Raw genomic sequence first — 22053 nt, 5'->3', positions numbered from 1 at the left:
GAGTTTGAGGGTGGGATTCAAGCCTTTCGAGATGCTCTCAGTCATTACTCTATCAGTACGAAAAAAAGCTACAAATTTATAAGGAATGGTCGATATAGAGTGACTGTTGGCTACAATGGAGATGGGAGTCCTTTCAATATTTTTTTAGCATTTTATTGATTCTAACGACATAATATGTGTTGTTAAAAATTTTGAAAAAATTTTCTTGTTGCATTTCTTTGGTTTTTGCATAAATTTTGGTTACTCTACCAACATCTTCTAAACTCTAAAAAATCTACCATATTTTTACAAACATAAATAAGTTGGATTTAACTACTATAGAAGTATATAGGTTTTCCGCATAGTTTTACAGTTTTATTCTTTTAAATTGATGGTTTCGTAACATTCAATATTTATTTATTATGTAAATGCACATGTTATCCGATAATGAAATAGATGTTAGCGGACAAAATTCTACGGTCTCTTATATGAAATGGGGAATAACTAAGAAAGAGTCATGTGGTCCTATCTTCACCCATGTAGGCCAAACATTATATGAATATGCTAAAAGATAATCAAAAAATATTGTCAACATTGTTGTGGTATTTCTAACTTAAAGATATTTTAACGTATTTAACGATATTTGTACTAAAACTTAACGTAATTAAAATTAAGAGAAATCCATTACAAGAACTAATAACTTAAAGATATACATTTTTTTCATTTATCCTTAAATTCATCCAGAAACAACCAAGTTAATTCAACCCTCTTCCTTTGTGTTTGTATTCTTAAATCTTTGGCTAACATCCCGTGTAAAAAAATGCTTATAGTTATATTGTTGGTTTATGGTGGTGTCTACTAATGTCGTATAAGCGGAATCTCGGACATCTCATGTCTTAACATTAGTACATCCCAAGATCATCATGCATAAACTAACAATTAAACTAATAGGAAATTAGATGATTACCTTAATCGCTATTTTCCCACGAACCTTTCCAATCGATTAAGAAGACCAAGCGCTCCAATTGTCGCTCCTCTACTTGGGACACCGAACGGTGTATTTAATCTCCCTACTTGAAAGCCCGCCAGTGCTCCAATGGTGGTTTGATAAGAAGAACACCTTCTTCTTGCTTGACTAGTTGATAGCTTGGGAATTAGCTCACTTTCTCCTCTTTACTTGATGTGGTAGAGTAAGAAAGCTTAAAGAGAAATTCCACACCTTATTCTCTGCCATAAGGGTCTTTATATAGATCCCTAATAAGAGTCCACCTCTAATTTGGTTTCCTAAAAGACCCTTTAGAATAAGATTAAGGAAATTGCCGAAAATAGCAACTAGTTGATATTTTCTCAATTCCTTAAGTAGGTGATGTCCAAACCCAGTCAAAATTGGCATATTTAATTTTCCTAACAATAGGAACCGACCCTCCAAAAATCAGCCCAATCCGAGCCTTAAAAGTGCCCGAATCGGTTTAGGCCCAAAACCCCGTTTTCGGACCTTTTTGCTATCTTTTGCCTAAATTCTCTTTAGGCCTATGAGATATATTTATGGGACACTCCCATGGTTATAACACACTCCCACTAGTCATATCATCCGATTAAATACCCATTCTTATGTGTAACCCGTTGTAGGATCCGATCGAAGTTAGTAATTCGATGATCGTAGTTGCTTCTAGCTAAACATTACGACCCCTAAATCAATCAAACTTGATGATCTTCTTCATCAATTGTCCTAGCCGACAAATTGCTCGCATTGCAATCTTGGTCGAAGGGCATCTCCTTCATATATCCTATCACAAGTTCATCCACGTGCAAAATCACATACAACCACAATCTCGTCTGTAAATTTGTAAAATATATTAGTGTTCAAATAAATGCTTGCAATTCGTGGAATGGTAAAATATAAAAACATAAAAGAATCGAAATGTAAAATTTTACGAAAAATCTGTACAGCTTTACTGTCGATAAAGTCATTTTGAGAGTAACGTTGTCATGTTTGTAAAATATGTTATTTTTTGTCAAACTTTAGAAAATGTTGGTAAAATTTTCACAATCTTTGCAAAATTAAAGAAGTGCTACAAGAAATTTGAGGGTTATGCCGATTGAAAAACCTCGCTCATTTAAAATTACAAAACGTAAATGTTTTTCTAGGTAAGTCAGAAAATTACAAAACGTAAACATGATGTTAGAATCAAGAAAATGCTATGAGAATATACAAAACGTTTGCGGAATATATACTTACCTTTCATGCAATTTTTTGGGAAAACAAGATTATAGAGAGGGAAACAGGGAGACAACATCTGAATGATTTTTTTAAGAAAAAGATTCATATCCCAACTTTAAGAATAAGAACAACACACCATGCACGGTGCAACAATCTATCGTTGAAAAAAAATGAGAATATGGTAAAAGAAGAAATTTAACTCATTGATAATCACGTTCTTCTAGGTTTTCTCCAGATGAAGACTAAAAAGCTTAGATGGGTTTTTCTGCGATTTCTCTTGATTTTCTCTCGGTGAACTAAAGAAGAAAGAGTTATTGTTGATTTTCTCTGGGTCAAAAGATTAGGGAAATATTCCTTTAAACTAAAAAGACAACATTTTTAGGGATGGAAACTTCTTATTGGGGAATTATTTTCTCGAAACTGAAAAAATTATTTGTATCTTCTAATACCGGTAATTTTATTTAACCTGTGATAGATTAGGTAGTAGTAGTAGAGAAAGAGAGGTTAGACATGTAAATTACTCCTCGTGAATTTTTTCTATTTAATATTATTTTTGGGCTCTCAACCCATTGACTCTGTGATTTTGGACCTAAATCCACCCCCTCACATGATATTGGGGAAATAATTGAACATACCAAAAAATGGTAGGTTAATGACAAATTATTCCATCTTTCTTGAAGAATTAGAGAAAAAAAAACATTACGACAAAATAATTAATAACTTTTATACTTGATATTATATAAAAAAACACTAAAACATAACAAAGAAAACATAATTAATTTTTTGGGTTTTCTTCTGCCAACTTCTACGCCTCAGTGACGGTCCCGACTCATTTTAAAAAATACTAACATGTTTTTATTGCAAAATACTAGTCTGTTGTTAACTATAAGAGTATTTTTCTAATATTCCTATTCTCTTTACCTTTTTTGGTCTCTCTCTCGCAAAATGATTAATTATTTATCGTCAACTACCATTCTTAGAATTTTCAATTATTTATCCAATGTTATTGAGGCTATATAATACTAATTAAATTATAAACGTCGGAGAAATGATAATTGGATTGTGGCAATAATACTAAAATAAGTTACTTTTTTGTTTATTTAAGTAGAAAAGTAAAAATAGTTTGTTTCGTAACGCAATTACTATTGACTTCACTTAAGTTAAATTTGACTTTCTTTTAAAATTAAGATTCTTTTAGCTTATGACTTCAAAGTAAAGTACGTAACTTATGTTCAACATATGCATGAATTTTACTTGACAAATTTTTTTTTTTCTATCTTTGTTCCACCACCACAACTAAACTTCCACCGACCATTGTACCTTCTCCACCACAACAACCATTGCACTTCCACCACCACTATATCTCAACCACCACACCTACACCACCACCTTCATACTTCCTCCTTCATTATTACCATCACCATACCTCCATCACTACCACTACCATCATACACTAGCACCACACCTCAACTACCAGCATCTCCATACCTTCAAAACCATCATACCTCCATCGCCATACCTCCATCACTACCGCCGACGTACCTTATCCATCACCACCACCACCACCACTATACCACTATACCGCCACCACCATACCCCCATTACTACCACCCCCATACCTTACCCACCTCCAAAAGTCATACCTCCATCACTACCACTCACATATCTTATCCACCACTGCCGTCATACCTCCACCACCACCTCCGTAACTCAACCACCACATCACCACCTCCACATCTCAACTACCACACCACAATCACCACCACGACCACCTTTCTTCCACCACCACCATACTTCCATCACTAGGGGTGGACCCACGTTGGGACTCATGAGGTCACGTGCTCCACGGGTCTAAAATAGTGACTTTTCAAAATGGAGGTAACACTGTATAAAATAGGTAAAACACCACAAACTCAACAAAAACAAGAGTTGCCGGGTTGTTTGAGTGTAAGGAGTTCCTATACGAGGGCAGAGGTTCGAATCCCATAGCTACACTTTTAGTTTTTTTGTGGGTAAGTTCCTCTATGCACCCTAGTTTTCAATTAACTATCCTATTAGCCCTTTATTATTCCATTTTGACGCCCTATTTACAGATTAACTCATCTTTTAGTCATTTTTTTTCTAAATTCGTTGTTGATTCTCGTAAATGTGGTAAGAGTTTTTTTTCTTCGTACCATTCTCATGCCTTCTTTTTTTTCTTCGTACCATTCTCATGTCAAATTTTCTGACTATTTTTCTAAAATGAGTATGCCCTCTTTGGTTTCTTAACTTTATTTTATAACTCGAATGTGTATAAGTCTATTTATTATATTGGTTACAACCAACATAGCTTTTAAGTCAATAGTAGTTGAGTTGGCTTAGAATGTAAAGATTATATATAGGAATCTACGTCACACCAAAAATTCTAGACGATTTAAAACTTAGCATAACTAAAAGTACCCCCTCAAAGAAAATTTTTTAGATCCGCCACTGTCCATCACCACCACCATCATACCTCCGTCACGGCTATCCCATACCCACCACCACCATCCCGATACCTCCACCACCGCCACCGTCATACCTCTACCATCATCGCCACCATCATACATCCACCACCACAAACCCCCATAATCATACCTTCAAGGCACCGCCACCACCACCAATATAACCACCACTTCTTACACAAGAGTAGTCATGGAAATCATAAAAGAAATTCAATTAAAATCAAATATCTAATGAGAAAAAAATAGAAAAGTAAATTGGACTACCAAACGAACATTTTGACTTTCTTACTTCTAAGTAACAATTTTGTCAAATATATTTTTGACAATATTTAATTTTTCTAAAACAAAAGTATTTATACTACAAATAAAAGTTCTTATTTTTTTTGTTGCTAAACGACACCTTAGGGACTCCTTTCGTAAAAGAGAAACTAACTAGTTACTTTTGATCGTGTGAAGATCTAAGGCCATGTTTGGCGCGCGGGAATCGCGTGGGAATGGAATGTGATTCCTGTGAATCACAATCCTGATATTGTTTGGCTCGCGGGAATGCAGTGGGAATCCTATTCCCGGGGGAATAGAATTCCCTCAAAATGGGGTAATAGCAAACCCAGGGAGGGGGGTGGGTTTGTGATTCCCATTCCCGGGAATGCTTTGTTTTAATATTTATAGACCAAATTATCCTTAATAAAATATTAGAATGACTATTATTAAAATCGTCCTCCACACAATATCACAACTAAAAAAATTAAAAACCTATGGTTAGCCACCACCATAGCAATACTTTCTCTCGCTCAAATGTAACTTTTTCTCCCTCTCTAGTTTTTTCTCTCTTCTCTTTTTCTTTTTTCATTACAATCGATTTCATAATGTTTAAAAAGAAAAAAATTTAGCCATGACCTTTATTTATTTTAAATAATTTTTTTTAAATGGTCAGCGTCCCTCGAACCTTTGCCCTCCGAAGTGGAAGATTATACCTTTTACGACTCCAACCAAAGGTTGTTGGCATTTTAGATACTATTTAATTGGTGTGTCATGTTACTATTTCATATCTGCAATTTTGAATAAATAATACTGATTAAAGTACATAATAAAATTGACGTTTTATTTATGTAGTTTAAGGATATAATAGGAATTTTACAAAAAATTATATTCCGATTCCTACACGAACCAAACACCAAGTTAGGAATCTATCAGGAATCGAATTCCTATTCCTGGCCAAACCAAACATCAAACTGAATAATCTGATTCCCGGGAATCGTGTTACGGGAATGTGATTCCCGGGAATCACATTCCATTCCCGTCCGCCAAACATGGCCTAAAGGTATTGAATCACCCCTCTTAAATTTTTTGCTTTTGTGTAAACATTTCCTAGACATGACAATGTCAATTCATTTCTTTGAGAAATATCACCAAAAATTTTAGATTGTTAGAGTGAATTAAAGAAAGAAATATTCTTTTATAAGGAAGAAAATATGATTTTTTTCATTCACTTTTATTGTTTTATGAATTTTTTTCCTTTTTTGTGGGAATCAAAAGTTTCTTAACAAATTCTAGTAGAAAAGTATCAAAAAGTTATCTATTAGGTATATTCTCTAGAGAGAGAGAAAGACTTCAATCAAGGGATTGAAATTGAAAAAAAAAAAAAAGTGTTGTACATAGTGTCTTTGCTTTCTTTCTCTCTCTATAAATAGGGGACCATAACTCTTTTTTAATCTCATCTGTGTTTTTCGGTTCTGATCTATCTTACTCCAAACACAAAGATCATCAGGTAAACATTACAGCAAAACCCATATATCCAAATTTCTCTGGGACCCAGAAATCAGTCTCTTCGTGTACAATTTTTCACTCTCACTTTCTTACTTGGTTAGCTTTTCTGCTATCTTTTTTTTTGTGATTTAGTTGTTTGATTTTGATTCGATTGCCCAGCTTTACTTACATGGGTTTTAATTCCTTGATTTCCTTCATGGGTTTTTATTAATTATGATTTTGCTAAAAAATTTCAACTTCTATTTGCAGGCTTTTTGAATTCTAGAGAGAGCGAGAGAGAGTGATGGCTCGGAACTTGGAGAAAATGGCGTCTATAGACGCTCAGTTAAGACTTTTAGTTCCTGGATTGGTTTCTGAAGATGATAAACTTGTTGAATATGATGCATTGCTTTTGGATCGATTTCTTGATATCTTACAAGACTTACATGGTGATGATATCAAGGAAACTGTAAGTTTATTTTACTGAATCAGAAGAATAAGAACATGATTATTAGGCTTAGTTTCTTCCCAATTGAGGATCATTAATTCATGACATCAGCGTTTCAGATCTGATTATTTTGATTAGTTTGTGACTAATTACTGATTAGAGTTTTTTCACTTTGATATTATGGTCTAATTTGAGATTCTAGTTGATTTTCTGGATGATTTTAAGTCCAAAAAAGAAATTAAAGAACTGTTGGTGTTTATTGTATCAAATCATCAGTCCCAAAATATGAGTTGGTTAAGCACTTAAAATCCATTTCAATTCGATGGTCTTATTTTATTTTGTAGAAGAAATAGGATTATAGGAGCCCTTTCAAGTGATAGTTTTTGTGTTGTTGATGATCAACTAACTTAGTTCTTGGTATTATGTCTAATGTCATTTAGGTTCAAGAGTGCTATGAGCTTTCAGCTGAGTACGAGGGTAAACGTGATCCTCGAAAACTTGAAGAACTCGGAAGTGTTTTGACGAGTTTGGATCCTGGTGATTCTATTGTTGTTGCAAAATCCTTCTCTCACATGCTTAACTTAGCCAACTTGGCCGAGGAAGTTCAGATTGCACATCGTCGAAGGAACAAGCTCAAGAAGGGGGTTTTTGCTGATGAGAACTCTGCAACAACTGAATCAGATATCGAAGAGACCATTAAGAGACTTGTGGTTGAGATGAAGAAATCTCCTGAAGAGGTTTTTGATGCCTTGAAGAACCAGACTATAGATCTGGTTTTTACTGCACATCCTACTCAATCTGTTCGTAGATCTTTGCTTCAGAAGCATGGAAGGTTGATTTCCTCTTCCTCTAGTTCAAGTGTTACTTGGATTATGTGCCCTACATTTCATTTCATCAAGTTTTTAATGTCACGAACTTTTTGTCGTTCATTCATGTGAATGGATGTGTTATGATTCTATTGCTAAACAGTTAAACATTTAGAAAGTGAATGTTTATGTTGTTGAAGCCATTTTTCTTTACTAATTGTATTGTTTCTCTCTTGCACAGAATCCGTAATTGTTTGACCCAGTTGTATGCCAAGGATATTACTCCTGATGACAAGCAAGAGCTTGATGAGGCTCTTCAGAGAGAGGTAAATATCTAGTTGGGAAGAATGGTTTGAGACTTCACATTGCTTTCACGTGTTTAATTTGATTATTCATTTATGTGTTTTTTCATCTTACGATGGTCGACTCAAAAAGTCTGATGTACGTGTTTTTGTAATTTTGTTTATATGAATATGTAGAGCTTGAACTAACCCCACTTCGGAGCTTTGATGTTCTAATGTATGGAAACATGAACTTTCATTTCGATTTTTGGGTTCACAGAATTCGAAAATATTTTGACATGAGGATAAGTAGCCTATATGATCCTTATACTATGATGGTGGAAAATATTTCACCGCCTAAGGATTTTCACTAAAAACATGAGATTTTCATCAAGTTTTATCTCCACAAAATGACATTGTGATTAATATAGTAAGAAATAGTTCTCTGATTTCCCACTAATTTACTGGGTTTCCATTCTGATCTCTATTTTCACTTCAATGTGTTCCTTTCATCCTTATTCCGATGATAATCCTCTTTTCTCACTATGCAGATTCAAGCTGCTTTTCGTACAGATGAAATCCGTAGAACTCCTCCAACTCCACAAGATGAGATGAGAGCAGGAATGAGCTATTTCCATGAGACTATCTGGAAAGGAGTTCCAAAATTTCTACGACGCCTTGACACAGCTTTGAAGAACAATGGCATAAACGAGCGAGTTCCTTATAGTACCCCCCTAATTCAATTCTCTTCTTGGATGGGTGGAGATCGTGATGGTACAAGAACTTATATTACATCGATTTATAATAATTTATATATATATTACCAATAAATTCTTTTAACTTGTGGAGTTACATCGACTATCATCTTAAAAAGACTACATCACACTATATTGCTTCGAATGGGTAGAAACTCTATATTCGCCATCTTATGCATCCAATTAGTTTATAGTGAATAATATAATTTTGATGTTAGAACCACATTGCTCAAACCCCAACATGTGAGGGATGAGTTGTTCTTAACTTTGTATTTCAATTTTCAAAATGAACTACCTTACCATTTTGCTGATTTTGGGTTGTAGGAAATCCAAGGGTTACTCCTGAGGTTACAAGAGATGTATGCTTATTGGCTAGGTTGATGGCAGCTAACTTGTATTATTCTCAGATTGAGGAGCTTATGTTTGAGGTAGCAAGAAGTTACCATCCCTATTACCCTATTTCGTCTTTCGTTTCTCCAAATAAGAAAATCTTGTCTACTACGTTTAGTTCCAAATTACATATTTCTTTTCTAATTTCAACTCGCTTTTTTTCTACAGTTGTCTATGTGGCGTTGCACTGATGAGCTTCGTGCTCGTGCTGATGAATTACACCGGACCCAACGTAGGGATGCAAAACACTACATAGGTAATTATGTCATGGTGGTTTACTTAATTCCTTAACTTTAATTTTTAAATGGAAATTTCTGTTGGGAGTTCGAATTTCTATATCCATTTACAAAAATGTTATCTACTTCATTTCCTCTATGTTTCTAGTAGATTGCTTTGTTTTCGAGAGTTCTCTGTTCTGGAGAACAGATTGACAGTCTGAACTTCTTATGTGTGCAGAGTTCTGGAAACAAGTTCCTCCAAATGAACCTTACCGTGTTATTCTTGGTGAAGTGAGGGATAAGCTATATCAAACACGTGAGCGTTCTCGCCATTTGTTAACAAACACGATCTCTGACATTCCTGAGGAGGCAACATATACTAACATTGAACAGGTATATTCATCTTCCTAACTTCATGTGTCCTTCGAGAATAAATATAATTTCAGTCTTATGTTTCTTAGAACCCACTAGCCTATCTTATGACCAAAGTATGTTTACAAAAGCAATTTCTTTCGCTTTAGTGGAGTATATGAAATTAAGGTATTTGACATAATTTATACAAAAATACAAGCACCAGCTAACTTCTTTTTCCGATGCAACATGCAATACTAATTTATGGTTTTGATGGTCATTGACTACTTGTTATTAGCCAATTAATTGTTAACTGATGTCCCTTGCAATTATATTCTACAGTTCTTGGAGCCTCTTGAGCTGTGTTACCGATCACTTTGTGCATGTGGTGATAGACCAATAGCTGATGGAAGCCTTCTTGATTTCTTGCGTCAAGTTTCTACCTTTGGCCTGTCTCTTGTGAGGGTCGATATAAGGCAAGAATCGGACAGGCACACTGATGTCCTAGACGCCATCACAACTCACCTGGGAATTGGATCTTATCGTGAATGGTCTGAAGAACGAAGACAAGAATGGCTATTATCTGAACTCAGTGGAAAGCGCCCATTATTTGGTCCTGATCTTCCTAAAAATGAAGAAGTAGCTGATGTTTTGGACACTTTCCATGTCTTAGCAGAACTACCCTCAGATAACTTCGGAGCTTATGTCATCTCAATGGCCACTGCAGCCTCTGATGTTCTTGCAGTTGAGCTCCTACAACGTGAATGCCACGTGAAAAATCCCTTAAGGGTTGTACCATTGTTCGAGAAGCTTGCCGATCTAGAGGCAGCCCCTGCTGCTTTGGTTCGTCTTTTCTCGATAGATTGGTACAGAAATAGGATTGACGGGAAACAAGAAGTTATGATTGGTTACTCAGATTCGGGAAAAGATGCTGGTCGTTTTTCTGCAGCTTGGCAGTTATATAAAGCTCAAGAAGAGCTTATAAAAGTAGCTAAGGAATTTGGAGTCAAGCTAACCATGTTTCACGGACGAGGTGGAACAGTTGGAAGAGGAGGAGGCCCGACACATCTTGCTATATTGTCTCAGCCTCCTGAAACAGTTCATGGGTCGCTCCGAGTTACAGTCCAAGGTGAAGTTATTGAGCAGTCCTTCGGAGAGGAGCATTTATGTTTCAGAACTCTTCAGCGTTTTACTGCTGCTACACTTGAGCATGGGATGAGACCCCCGATCTCACCAAAGCCCGAGTGGAGAGAACTTATGGACGAAATGGCCGTTGTTGCTACAGAAGAATATCGGTCCATTGTTTTCCAAGAACCACGCTTTGTCGAATACTTCCGTGGGGTAAGTGCTCTGTATAGTTTAAGCAACTTTTTTTACGAAAAGCCCACTGGGTTTTGATGAACCTTGTCCCCTGTAGATAGTCCAATGGGTCCCACTACCCATAATCACATGGACCTCCAGTGAGTGGAATCGTTTGACAAACCCCCAAAAAGCCTCAAGGACCAACTGATGTCCCAAAAGGAAAACAAAACCAATACAAATATTTCAAATACCGCTAGTTTGAACTTGAATGATTGTTTTTTTTTATTTGATCCAGGCAACGCCAGAGTTGGAGTATGGACGGATGAACATAGGGAGTCGTCCATCAAAACGAAAACCTAGTGGAGGCATTGAATCACTCCGTGCAATTCCATGGATTTTTGCGTGGACCCAGACAAGGTTTCATCTTCCAGTTTGGCTTGGTTTTGGTGCTGCATTCAAGCACATCATTAAGAAAGATGTGAGGAATCTTCATATGCTGCAGGCGATGTACAATGAATGGCCATTCTTCAGAGTCACAATTGATCTAGTTGAAATGGTGTTTGCAAAAGGAGACCCGGGTATTGCTGCTTTGTATGATAAGCTCCTAGTGCCGGAAGACCTTTGGTCCTTTGGGGAACGTCTGAGGACCAACTATGAAGAAACCAAGGGCCTTCTCCTCCAGGTAAAATCGGAACTTATCTGAACTCTTTGTTGAAATCATTTATTAGGTTATAAAACCGCAACATCGCGACCAAAATATATATTATTTAGAACTTCTCTACTAGTAACCGATTTGCTTTTGGGTAGGATGCCTACGAATTATTTGGTGCCAGAGATGGGAAGAATCTTAACAGGCCCAAGGGTCATAGTGCTTCAGGTCACTTGACAAAAAGACACATAATAGGCTCGAAACACACCACAAGTTAGGGGGCGTGATAGAATACTCCCACATTGGAAAAAGAAGACTTGTGACCAAGAATATAAAATGGATGCCACAAATTTAAATATCTGTATAAACATTGGGCACACTAGACAATCCAAAATATCAAACTGAATAAAGATTTAGCAAATGAGTTATCTCATAAGCATTCAAAGTTGTTTACAATGTCTATAAGCAGATACATTTATTTTCTGATTCTGCAGATTGCCAACCACAAGGATCTCCTCGAAGGGGACCCACACTTGAAGCAAAGACTTCGCCTCCGTCATTCTTACATCACAACCCTCAATGTCTGTCAAGCTTACACACTGAAACGAATCCGAGACCCAAATTTCCATGTTAAATTGAGGCCTCATCTCTCAAAGGAAATCATGGAGAAAGACATTCTCGAGTCAAACAAGCCAGCAGCAGAACTAGTGAAGCTCAACCCAGAAAGTGAATATGCTCCCGGTCTAGAAGACACCCTTATTCTCACCATGAAAGGTATCGCTGCCGGAATGCAGAATACTGGTTAGATGACCGTCTCTGAAATAAGATCGAATGGTCAAGTCAGATTTATCTTATATTAATATCTACACAAGAACTTTGGGTCTTTAGTTATATTTATTTACTCAGTTTGATTTTTAAGTAGAGAAGCATAGTTTCGAAATGTTACAAGTGAGATAAAGAAACTGGTTCATATGCATTATGTTACTGTGATAAGATTGGATTCAGTTTATAAATGAACTTTGTTTTCGTAGTTTCAATTGTTCCATTGTTTGGGAAATCATAATCTTGCTGGCAAAGCGTCCGTTTTAGTTATTATGGAAGATATCATAAACTTTAATAGTTCATGTTTAACAATCTCATAAAGAGAACTTAGTTCTTAGTAGAAATCAAAGATAAACTAGGGTTGAATAAACAGAGTAAGAAACTACAAAGAAGGCTTCTGCTATAATTACACTCGAAAGAATATTGGAGACACACATCCCTTGGTAAAACATATGATGATGGTGACCACAATATTAATGATCGTGACCACAATATTGATAATGGTGGTTCTATATTTGTCACAACTAAGGCTTGTTAAAGATGAGGATCTGAAACGGACTCACCAATCTTCTAATCAAATGAATCCAAAATCAACCCAAACTCAGCTATTCAGACGAGTGAACTAGACGGAAGAAACAGCCCGAGAGTTGATTCAAACCAATTCGGACTTCAAGTCAGCGCGAGAGTTGATTTAAACCAATTCGGACTTCAAGTCAAATTTCATACCCCACTTAACAACAAACAACACTACCTTAATGTTGAGGCTAAATCTTATTAAATAATGCCTAACTTATACGTTAAATTAGTGATTAATCGACTTTATCGGAAGAAAAAATCTGTGGAAGTGCATGGTTAGAGGAATGATGATAATGATATTGATTATTCTCTCTATTTTAACAAGACGATTACAATCATAAAACAGTTGAGCACAATCATGGTTTCATTAACTCAACTTATATATGCATTTTTTTCATTCATTTCCCCTTCACTTACATAATACAAGCAACTATATAACAAATTGATAAGAACAAATTTTATTGAGATTATTTAATAAAATATTATTCTTACAGTAACAAGGAACACTCAAGATTCTTACGCGAGTAACAAAGCATCAGAATTTAGGAACCTTTTGTCGTAATTATTCTTCTTTACGACAAACTTAAGCATCACGAAAGCAAATTCCTCTTGCGCATATTTCTCTGAAATAGCGGTCACCATCAACAATTCTGGGATCAAGATCTGCATTTAAAAAAAGAAGACTTCAGATTTTGCCATGTTGTATTGAAAGGTCAAGAGCATTTTAATTTGGATTATATACCTCTTCTAGGCATATTGTTAGCTGTTATCGAAGTAGCCAACTTTTATAAAATTATTGAACCTGTTTTAGTTTTCTGTCTTCTTTTCAATTAGAGTCAAGGGCTTCAAGGCTTCCTCAATAGCTTGGGTAAATGTAGCTATCTTATAGGTGAAAAAACCAACAAGCATCGGTATAAGATCTAGGTGCATCAATCCATATTCTGGTACGAGGATCCTGCAAAAAGAGAACTCCAATTTCTATGGGTAAATCGCGCAGCAGAGATTAAGATAGTGATAATGTAAAAGAAGCAGAGAAAACTAAAAATTTAAAAGGCGCAGAAGAACTAAGTACTTGGGTTCACATGTTGACAAGGGATCGAGGAACTAAACCAGAATCTTAGTTATACAAACCAGAATCTTAGTCACTACGATGTTAGGACTCAGTTGAAAGAAGCAGATTAAGATAGTTATACAAACCAGAATCTTAGTCACTTTGAAATATATTATGTTTCATGTTCTTGGTTGAGAAGTAGTCCTAGTGAGTAGGGCGATGAACTGTGCAACTGTTAATATTGTTTTTGTGTCATGTTCAAGTGCAGTACCATAATTAGCATGATGTTAACTAAAATTCAGCAAGTCTGTGTATTGTGCATATACTCATAATGATGATATAAACTCTCTAGGAATCATGAATAATGTCTATAACTCCCATAATTAGATGCCTCTTGCTAGTGAACATAATTGTTGTATATAGATGAACAAATTGATGATTACAGTTCTGCAACAAGAGTTCATATAAATTGTAGATATGATTGCTATACATGATCAGCTATTTACCTATCTATTGTCTGTATGAAAATGACTACTAAACCATGTGTGAATGATGACCATGAATATGATATTTGTGCGTGTGATTTGATGATGGACTGTATGTGTGTGATGTGATGGAGTTGGCTAAAAGTTGTATGAGTTTGGTGCTTGGTTCAACCCTCTCTAGCGGTCACTTATGAAACGGCCGTGGGATTCGTATTGTGAAGTGTACTGAGGTACGATCTGGGTATTGAGCGTATAGGGTCAGTGCCAAAGACCACAAGTGATGCTCTGGAACCCACCTGGGTAGCCAAGTCCCCCTCCCCCTCTCATTTTGTTTCTTTCTTCGCATTTCTTATATATTTTGTATTGAACTCTAGAATGGTGGTTAACTAGGAAAAAATATTTCACAATAATCAAAAGCATATCCAGTACAAGATTTCAAGCAAAAAAATCGACTACAAAAAGCATCAAAAGCTGATGCGTAATCCAAACAAAATAACATATGTGATTGAAGGGCCTACCGATGGAGATTAACCAAATTCAGGTAGAAAAAACACTTTATTAGTAACTCACCCATTCCAGCGGTTATATATCATAACCAGCGCTACGGGAACCAACAATCTTGGTTGCCCAATTGCTCCTCTGTGAATGGACATTTGTCAGTACAAGATTGAAAATACATATCCGACTAAAAGTTATGGCTTAGGCTTGGACAAATTGCAATCTGACAGTACCATACTAGAACATAGGTTATATATAAAAACAAATGCATATAAGGCGGCTGAGATAACAAATGTAACATTGTAATGCTATCTAATATTTTATCAGGTACTACGATTCAATCCAAGTTCAGCCTAGGAACTTAAGAAACGAACTGCTCCCCTTATATAGGTATCCTGGATAAAAATTAGATGGTCAAAATTGTTAATGAAATGCATTAGACGAATTTTAAGATAATTTCTAATAAGAAAAAGAGCCACGGATGATATTTCAAAAAAAATATTGAGCTCCATAATGTTCGTTAGAATTACCCATTGGAAAATAGAAAATCCTCTCATAACCATAAAACTAGCTACCATCCCATGTAGCAAATATCCTTAATTACCAGCACAAAAAAAAAAATGGCAGACTTTAGTCGACAAAGTCTGATCGGCAGACCCAGCTGATGATCTAAAGCTTCAGACCTTGTTGTGAATCTTAAATTTTATTTTTAGCGCTCCTCGAAATTTAAGTGAATTTTTAATTTATTACACAGTAACCTCCCCAATATGTCCTCGACACTTAATAGTTTCGCTTCAAGTACCCGATCCTATAAGTGGCCAGGCCGAATTAACAACATATGAACCACCAAGTAACATTTATTTTGGACATTAGCCGAACAAATTATTATGAGAACATAGCATACAAGCAACGGACGAGTCTTTAAATAGAATAATATCTCGTCAAAATATAAAGTTCTTCTCTCCTGCTTATCTCTCACAAACTTGTCAAATAATAATGATCAAAATTCAGCTAGTGCGTTGAACGTTGATGATATTAGAATACAAATAATTAGGTCTAGCCAACACAAGTCATCTAACCCTACTCAACTAGTGGCGCTAGAGATATTAAACAGTTTGAAGGATTGGAGAAATGTTATAGTTACTTGATTACTCCTCTAGCTCCATCGGCCATAGCATCAATGCTGTTGCCAAGCATACGAACATATACTAAAGAACCAATGAACCCTGCACCAAAGCTGAAGATAATACGAAAAAGAAGAAATTAAAAGTTTTGGGGGAGGGATAAGTATATACCACTTCTCTTGATGATATATTATAAGTTCCAAGAAGATAATATCTCCTTTAAGCTGTTGCAGTTTACTCGAAAACTATATACATATTTCGCTTCACATTGTATTTTGAAAATCCATTAGTGCAGTTTATGCTCGTATCTAATTGGAGGATGACAATCGTAAATCAATTATTTGAGCAAGTAATTAATCCCAAAACTAAAATTTAATTGATATTGTACAATACCCACCTAGCAGCAATTTCTGGGGAATATGACAAATAAGCTGACACTAGACCAACACCACCTATACCCACAGTCAGAAGTTGTAACTTGTTCTTCAACTACAAGAAGGAAACAAGTACATTAAATAACTTACTGGTTTTACGAGACAAAACATCAAAAGAAAGTAAAGAAATTTTTTGAAAAGATGTAGAACTAACATAGACACCTTAAAGTATTGCTCCCTTGACTCAGCTGCCAATACTTTTGGGTCTCCCCGAGGCTTCCTCGATTCTCGAAGGAGAAGGTCCTGTAATTAGAATCAGTATTAGATGAAAAAAAAATCATTCTCTTCCACTAGATTAAATAAAAATGACTTTCCTCCTACACTAAGCGCAAGAAAAGAAAAATAGCTTCAATCAAGGATATTAGTACAGTAAATTTACTTGCACATACGACAACGAAGATCACTTGTTGGTCTCATTCTTGAGGCGCACAGTAAAACGGGTAAAAGAAAAGCATCAAGTAGGTAAAATAAACTGAAAGAACAATGCTAACTTACACTACCCCCTGTGGCAGCCTTAGTCGCCCTATCCCATTTATCTTGCTCACGTCGAGTTGGAGCTAATCTCCATTTAGGTGATGTCGGTGCAGTCGCCTGATAAAATCATTTTCTTTAATCAATTAATAAATGCAAAAGATTAACTATAGTTCAGTTTAACTCCAATCTTAAATTTGAAAGCCAAATATCTTACTTGAGTTGCTAAAAGACCTCTTCTTGCAGCTTCTACTTGCATTTGTAATACATGTTTACTAGGTTCGGAGAGTTCTTTACTCAAATCAATTTCCATACTATACCCACACAAAAACAACATATAGATAACACAATTAACCTAAAACAAGATCAATATAACAATTTCAAAAGTGAACTTCTAAAATTCAAGAACTGACCTATCTAAACTCATTGCTCTATTTATGCTCAAAAATCCTGAGGGCTTTTCCTGAAAAGAACAAAACCATCACTTAGTAAACCAAATGTCATCCAAAACAGGTAGCTAATTAAGGTGGTGTTTGAAATTTTCTTATTGTCTGAACCGAATCATCTGACTCGTCTGAATCTGAATCGTATGAATCTGAATCGTCTGACACGACCGGACCCAAATTAACCATTCGGACGTCCCAGACATAACAACCATGCTGAAACCTAACCCAGAGTCAATCCATGGCTCGAGTCAGATTTGAGATCTGACTCAAAAGAAAAGGTACCTAAAGAAATTAAGTTAAAAAGAAATGAAGTACCTTTAATGGAGGGGGTTGAGTAGTAGAAGAAGAAGAAGATTCATCAATCAATCTTTTCATACGAGGCATAAAATCTTTGTTCCAAATGAAATCATCAGTAGCTAAGGGATCTTTTTCACCACCCCAATACTTTCGAAGTTCAGTTGTGACAGGTGGACCACCATAATCACCAAGACCAACACCAGTAGACCATTTTTGAGGCTTTTTCTTTGGGAGAATTATACGAGTTTGTCTAGGGTCCAACGGAGGAGTTGATGATGAGTCTGTAGAGATAGTGTTTATAGCTGAGGTTACTGATATGTAACTCAAAATTGCCATTGTTAGTTAACAATGGAAATGGGTAAGAGGAGATTTTTAATCTGGGTTTTTGATTTTGGTGAATTAGACTTCTGGATTTTGATAAGGAAATTTAAGAACTTGGGGAAAATATCTTTGGTAGGATTTGTGATGCACATGAGCTTGTGCTTTTGATGATCTATTGACCGTTCGATCTGAGTGATGGTGCAATTGAACGTTAATTCCCGTGTGCCCTGACCAACTCGTGGTCCGTTTGCCCTGCATAACTTTTCCAAGGTCTCTCTGCCTCCTTGGTTATGTGGTCCGCCAAAATTTAAAGTGGCAGGACTTTACTCACTTATATTTTTGGATTAATTCTGTTTTTGCCTTAAATTTGTGACCAACTCACCCTTTTGGCTCTCCATCTTCTCTTTCTCTTTTTTTGCGGAAAAAGTTGTTGGCCAACGACCTTTTTATGTGGAAGAAGGTGAGGTGGAAATTGTTGAGGTGGAGTAGACAAAGAGAAATACAGAAATTAAATAACAAAAATGACATGAGGATAGAATTGGGAGGTTAGAAAAAGTTTGGAGGTCAAATAGGAAGTACGGGGGGCCAAATCGAACTGTCGGACACTTGTGGGGACCAAAGTGGTGAGTTGGTCACAAATTGGGAGCCAAAACGGAATTAACCTTTTTTTTTTTGTACTTTCAAAATAAAACTCAAAGTATTTATAATGGGGGAAGGTCTCTTTTTTTAAAATATGTTATCTTCATCAATAACTAAGATTACACCTACCAAACTTATCTCTAACAATTAGATTATATCTCTCGAATTTATCTTCAAATTCTCTTCAATGGTTATAACCTCCCAAACTTTTTTTTTGAGAATTCGACTAAGATCTATGTTAATCGTTAGAAGGCATTGATACATCATGAAGATTTGATGAGCGCGATAACCGCCTGATTTAAACCATGAATGAAAGAGGCCTAAAGCCCAACAACATGAAAGCGGCCTAAAGCCCGAAAAAGTTATTACATTATTTACTTTATTTATAGCCTAAATTACAGGGGATAAATCTTGATGGCAAACTGCTTCCACCTAGACTCGATCGCACGATCTCATGGGCTTAAGAGGGGTGTCTAACCACTGCACAAGAGGCTAGTGGACACCTCCCAAACTTATCTCAAAGGGTTGAGATTATACTTCTCAATCTTATCTTTCAAACGTTCTACAATGGTTAATATACACTTCCCACAATACTAGAAAAGATTATACTTCCCAAATTTATCTCTGAGCGTTAAGCGTAAACATTTGATAGAACTATCCGCTCTCGCCCGACACGGGTTATACCCTCGTTTCTTTATATGTAGGATCAAAATAAAAAAAAAATACATAGCTTTGTTACATCATGCGAGTAAAAAATCAAAATATATTATGATGATTTGGCTCGGGCTTGGGCGGGTCAAGGTAGATTAAGTGTTTGGTTATTAGGGCAATCAGGTTCATCGGACGGGCAATTTTCACTTTTGCTATGATCAAAGCCCGCCCATGCTCCCTTGAGGACTATGGCAAGCCCGGTTCGGACTAATTGAGCTTCGGGCAAAGCAATTTCAACTTATTGATAACTCAACTTAGTAAAGCTACGAAGTTAACTTAATAAATACTTTCAGCCTCTTAGTAATTCGTAAGAGCTTGCAACACCATTCTCACCTGTAAAGGAGTAATGTGGGATTATGGAAAGTTTAAGTTGTTTTGTAGTTTGAGTAAATAGGCTCACATTGAGATTATAAAGCAAACAACTCCAATTCTAGTTCCTATATGAGACGTTACCTCAGTGGGCGCACATCCAACTCAAGTCCATTTCGCAATGGGTTGTAAAATTTAGTCATTTGACAAAACCATGGCCTATTTAATCCCTGATAATTATTGTTAAGAGTTGCATGCGCTTAATGATAAACTTGGAGGGCTCGGGTATGGGCTGGGTGGTGGGTGAGCCTTTTCATTTGAGCCCGACACTCTTCTTCGTTGGGCCAGGCGGGATATGCCCACCTCGGGCATGGGCGTCCATCGTCCATTTCGGACCCTAACGCCTGTAACTGGTAGTAGGCGGTCGAGTGAAAATCCCATCATATTACAAGACCTTTTGAGGCTTATACATTATTTACATCATAACCACATAATTTTTTTACATAAGGATAATGTAAACAATCCTCGTGAATGGAATCCTTGACCTATTGGATTTCAGCGTGATATGCAACTAGTTAAGTAAGCAATGGAGATATAAAGAGTTCCGAGTTGTTGGACTGAGGTTGATTGATCGAAGACAAATTCTTATGATCCTTTCATCTTCTTCATACCCTTTCTTCTTTAACGCATTTGGCTGAAACAAACTTTGCCTAGATTGCAAATTGTCGATGATGTTTTTGCCCGGTCAAACCGGATGGAAGTGATCACATGATACTAAAGTAGTGTTCTTTAGTTAGATTATTGGTTTTGTCGTTGCTAATAAAGTAAAATTAAAAGAATAACTTTTTCTCTTAGTATCGTTTATATATGAGAAAATGTTGAAAAAAAAATCGATCCTCCAAACATCATATTTGATCCATCTCTTGGTTGAGGCATGAAATCCATGAATGTAGAGTATCAATTGAATGGAATGCATAAGTATGAATCTTTCAAACCCTTGTCAACTTCCACATTTTGTTTAACTTCATTTAGTGGACCCATTCGAGGAGGACAACCCCAAATACTAATTGATGATGCATAAAATGTCCAGACGTTGACTAACGTCTGAAGAGTCAAGATCAGACCTGAAGTCTACTGGGTCGATCCGGCTTAAGGCAGCAGGACAGTTGAGCCCCTGATGGTCCACCAAATATTTCCCTAACTGAGAGGTCGACCAGAAGAAACCAGCCCTGCAAAGTGTCCATGGCACCGACAGATCAGCCCTGGGGTCTTTAGAGGAGTAAGGGGGTGGGGTCCAAACAGGTCCGGCCAGTGTCTTACACCCAGAACTAGGTAGGAATCAGCGCTAAGCGATCTACCGACTTAATCCCGAATCTTCCAGAAAGATCTCAGTCGGCTACACATCTCGAAGTGTTTAAGCCAGCTTGAACTCCACGTAACTAAAGGAGGAAACTTTTCTTCTAGAATCTATCACATCGACAAGATATCTACGAAGGATCCTTGAACTTAGGAACTTCCACTTATCAAAGATCCGAGATAGACTCTAAGGGAAACCCTAGATACTCAAGGGGGAAAACCTTCCCTTCGGATTGACGGCAACCGCCTCATCACCGCCGCTAATCACAGTCGGCCTAACATTGCCTATAAAAGGCCCCTCACATCGTCCTTCACAGGTGACGATCTCTTTACCCTAAAAAGATCACAAGAAACTCAGAGTTCCTATAACTCGCCCCCAAAAGGATCAATTAATTTTCATTCTTTTACTACAAAGAGCACCCTGACTGGCTTGAGCGTCGGAGCGGTTTTCGAACCCTTTGCGGGTTTTCCCCCCTCGGGAACAGACGAACAGGAGCAAGGACAAGGAGCTGATATAGGGAGAAGCAGAGCTGGAAGCAGGAACATCAGGCTGAGCAACACTCAATCTAACAGAACAGTCATACATAACGGAGGCTGACATGCATCAACTCCCTATTTCATGCTGATCTGACGGAAAGCCATTTTTTGACATTAGCATTGGCGCTAGAAGGAGGGGTCGAACCTCCGAAATCATCAATTCGGTAAACCGAATCCTATTTAAAACTTTTCAGACTAACTATTTACCTGAGTCTCTCAGGCAAACATGTCCTCAGAGGAGCACACCCCGCACAGATCACCACATAGACTCCGTAGCACAGCCGAGCTCATGACCGAGCTAGCTCAAGTCAAAGCTGACTACCTCCAAAGGGATGAGGAGGCAAAAC

General features: G+C 36.7%; 2 protein-coding genes across 4 annotated transcripts; one reads left to right on the top strand and one right to left on the bottom strand.

Annotated features, from left to right (window-relative positions):
- Positions 1-6032: 6032 nt before the first annotated feature.
- LOC147557169 (phosphoenolpyruvate carboxylase, housekeeping isozyme-like) lies at positions 6033-12666 on the top strand. 3 transcript variants are annotated; one of them, XM_086658159.1, is made up of 11 exons: positions 6033-6451; positions 6700-6898; positions 7318-7709; positions 7925-8009; positions 8516-8738; positions 9044-9147; positions 9278-9365; positions 9566-9720; positions 10021-11019; positions 11276-11662; positions 12124-12666. In XM_086658159.1, the coding sequence occupies exons 2-11, from the start codon at positions 6734-6736 to the stop codon at positions 12433-12435; spliced, it is 2910 nt and encodes a 969-aa protein (XP_086514285.1). In that variant the 5' UTR covers positions 6033-6451; positions 6700-6733; the 3' UTR covers positions 12436-12666. The 3 variants fall into 3 exon arrangements, with proteins under 3 accessions (XP_086514285.1, XP_086514284.1, XP_086514283.1); XM_086658158.1 differs by having other exon boundaries at positions 6054-6546; XM_086658157.1 differs by lacking the exon at positions 6033-6451 and having other exon boundaries at positions 6550-6898.
- Positions 12667-13469: 803 nt separating this feature from the next.
- LOC147557168 (ATP synthase protein I-like protein) lies at positions 13470-18468 on the bottom strand. Its single transcript, XM_086658160.1, has 10 exons — positions 17852-18468; positions 17504-17553; positions 17308-17404; positions 17115-17210; positions 16782-16862; positions 16583-16674; positions 16206-16298; positions 15134-15202; positions 13770-13982; positions 13470-13690 (listed from the first exon to the last, which is right to left on the bottom strand). The coding sequence occupies exons 1-9, from the start codon at positions 18167-18169 to the stop codon at positions 13835-13837; spliced, it is 1044 nt and encodes a 347-aa protein (XP_086514286.1). The 5' UTR covers positions 18170-18468; the 3' UTR covers positions 13470-13690; positions 13770-13834.
- Between the last annotated feature and the right edge of the window lie 3585 nt (positions 18469-22053).

The sequence above is a fragment of the Eschscholzia californica genome, unplaced genomic scaffold, assembly GCF_041429995.1.
Source record: "Eschscholzia californica isolate CP2 unplaced genomic scaffold, dmEscCali1.0.p SCAF_2, whole genome shotgun sequence".
NCBI classification, from domain to species: Eukaryota; Viridiplantae; Streptophyta; class Magnoliopsida; order Ranunculales; family Papaveraceae; genus Eschscholzia; species Eschscholzia californica.
Note: the sequence above shows the minus strand (reverse complement) of the source record. Positions and strands in the feature narration are given on the sequence as shown.

Excerpts from the sequence above, each read along its gene's own strand:
- LOC147557168 (XM_086658160.1), bottom strand. The coding sequence starts at position 18,169 with ATGGCAATTTTGAGTTACATATCAGTAACCTCAGCTATAAACACTATC. Across the intron at positions 17,405-17,503 it reads AGAGCAATGAGTTTAGATAG|TATGGAAATTGATTTGAGTA; the intron begins GTCAGTTCTTGA and ends GTGTGGGTATAG. Across the intron at positions 16,675-16,781 it reads CAAGGGAGCAATACTTTAAG|TTGAAGAACAAGTTACAACT; the intron begins GTGTCTATGTTA and ends TCCTTCTTGTAG.
- LOC147557169 (XM_086658159.1), top strand. The coding sequence starts at position 6,734 with ATGGCTCGGAACTTGGAGAAAATGGCGTCTATAGACGCTCAGTTAAGA. Across the intron at positions 7,710-7,924 it reads TTGCTTCAGAAGCATGGAAG|AATCCGTAATTGTTTGACCC; the intron begins GTTGATTTCCTC and ends TCTCTTGCACAG. Across the intron at positions 8,010-8,515 it reads ATGAGGCTCTTCAGAGAGAG|ATTCAAGCTGCTTTTCGTAC; the intron begins GTAAATATCTAG and ends CTCACTATGCAG.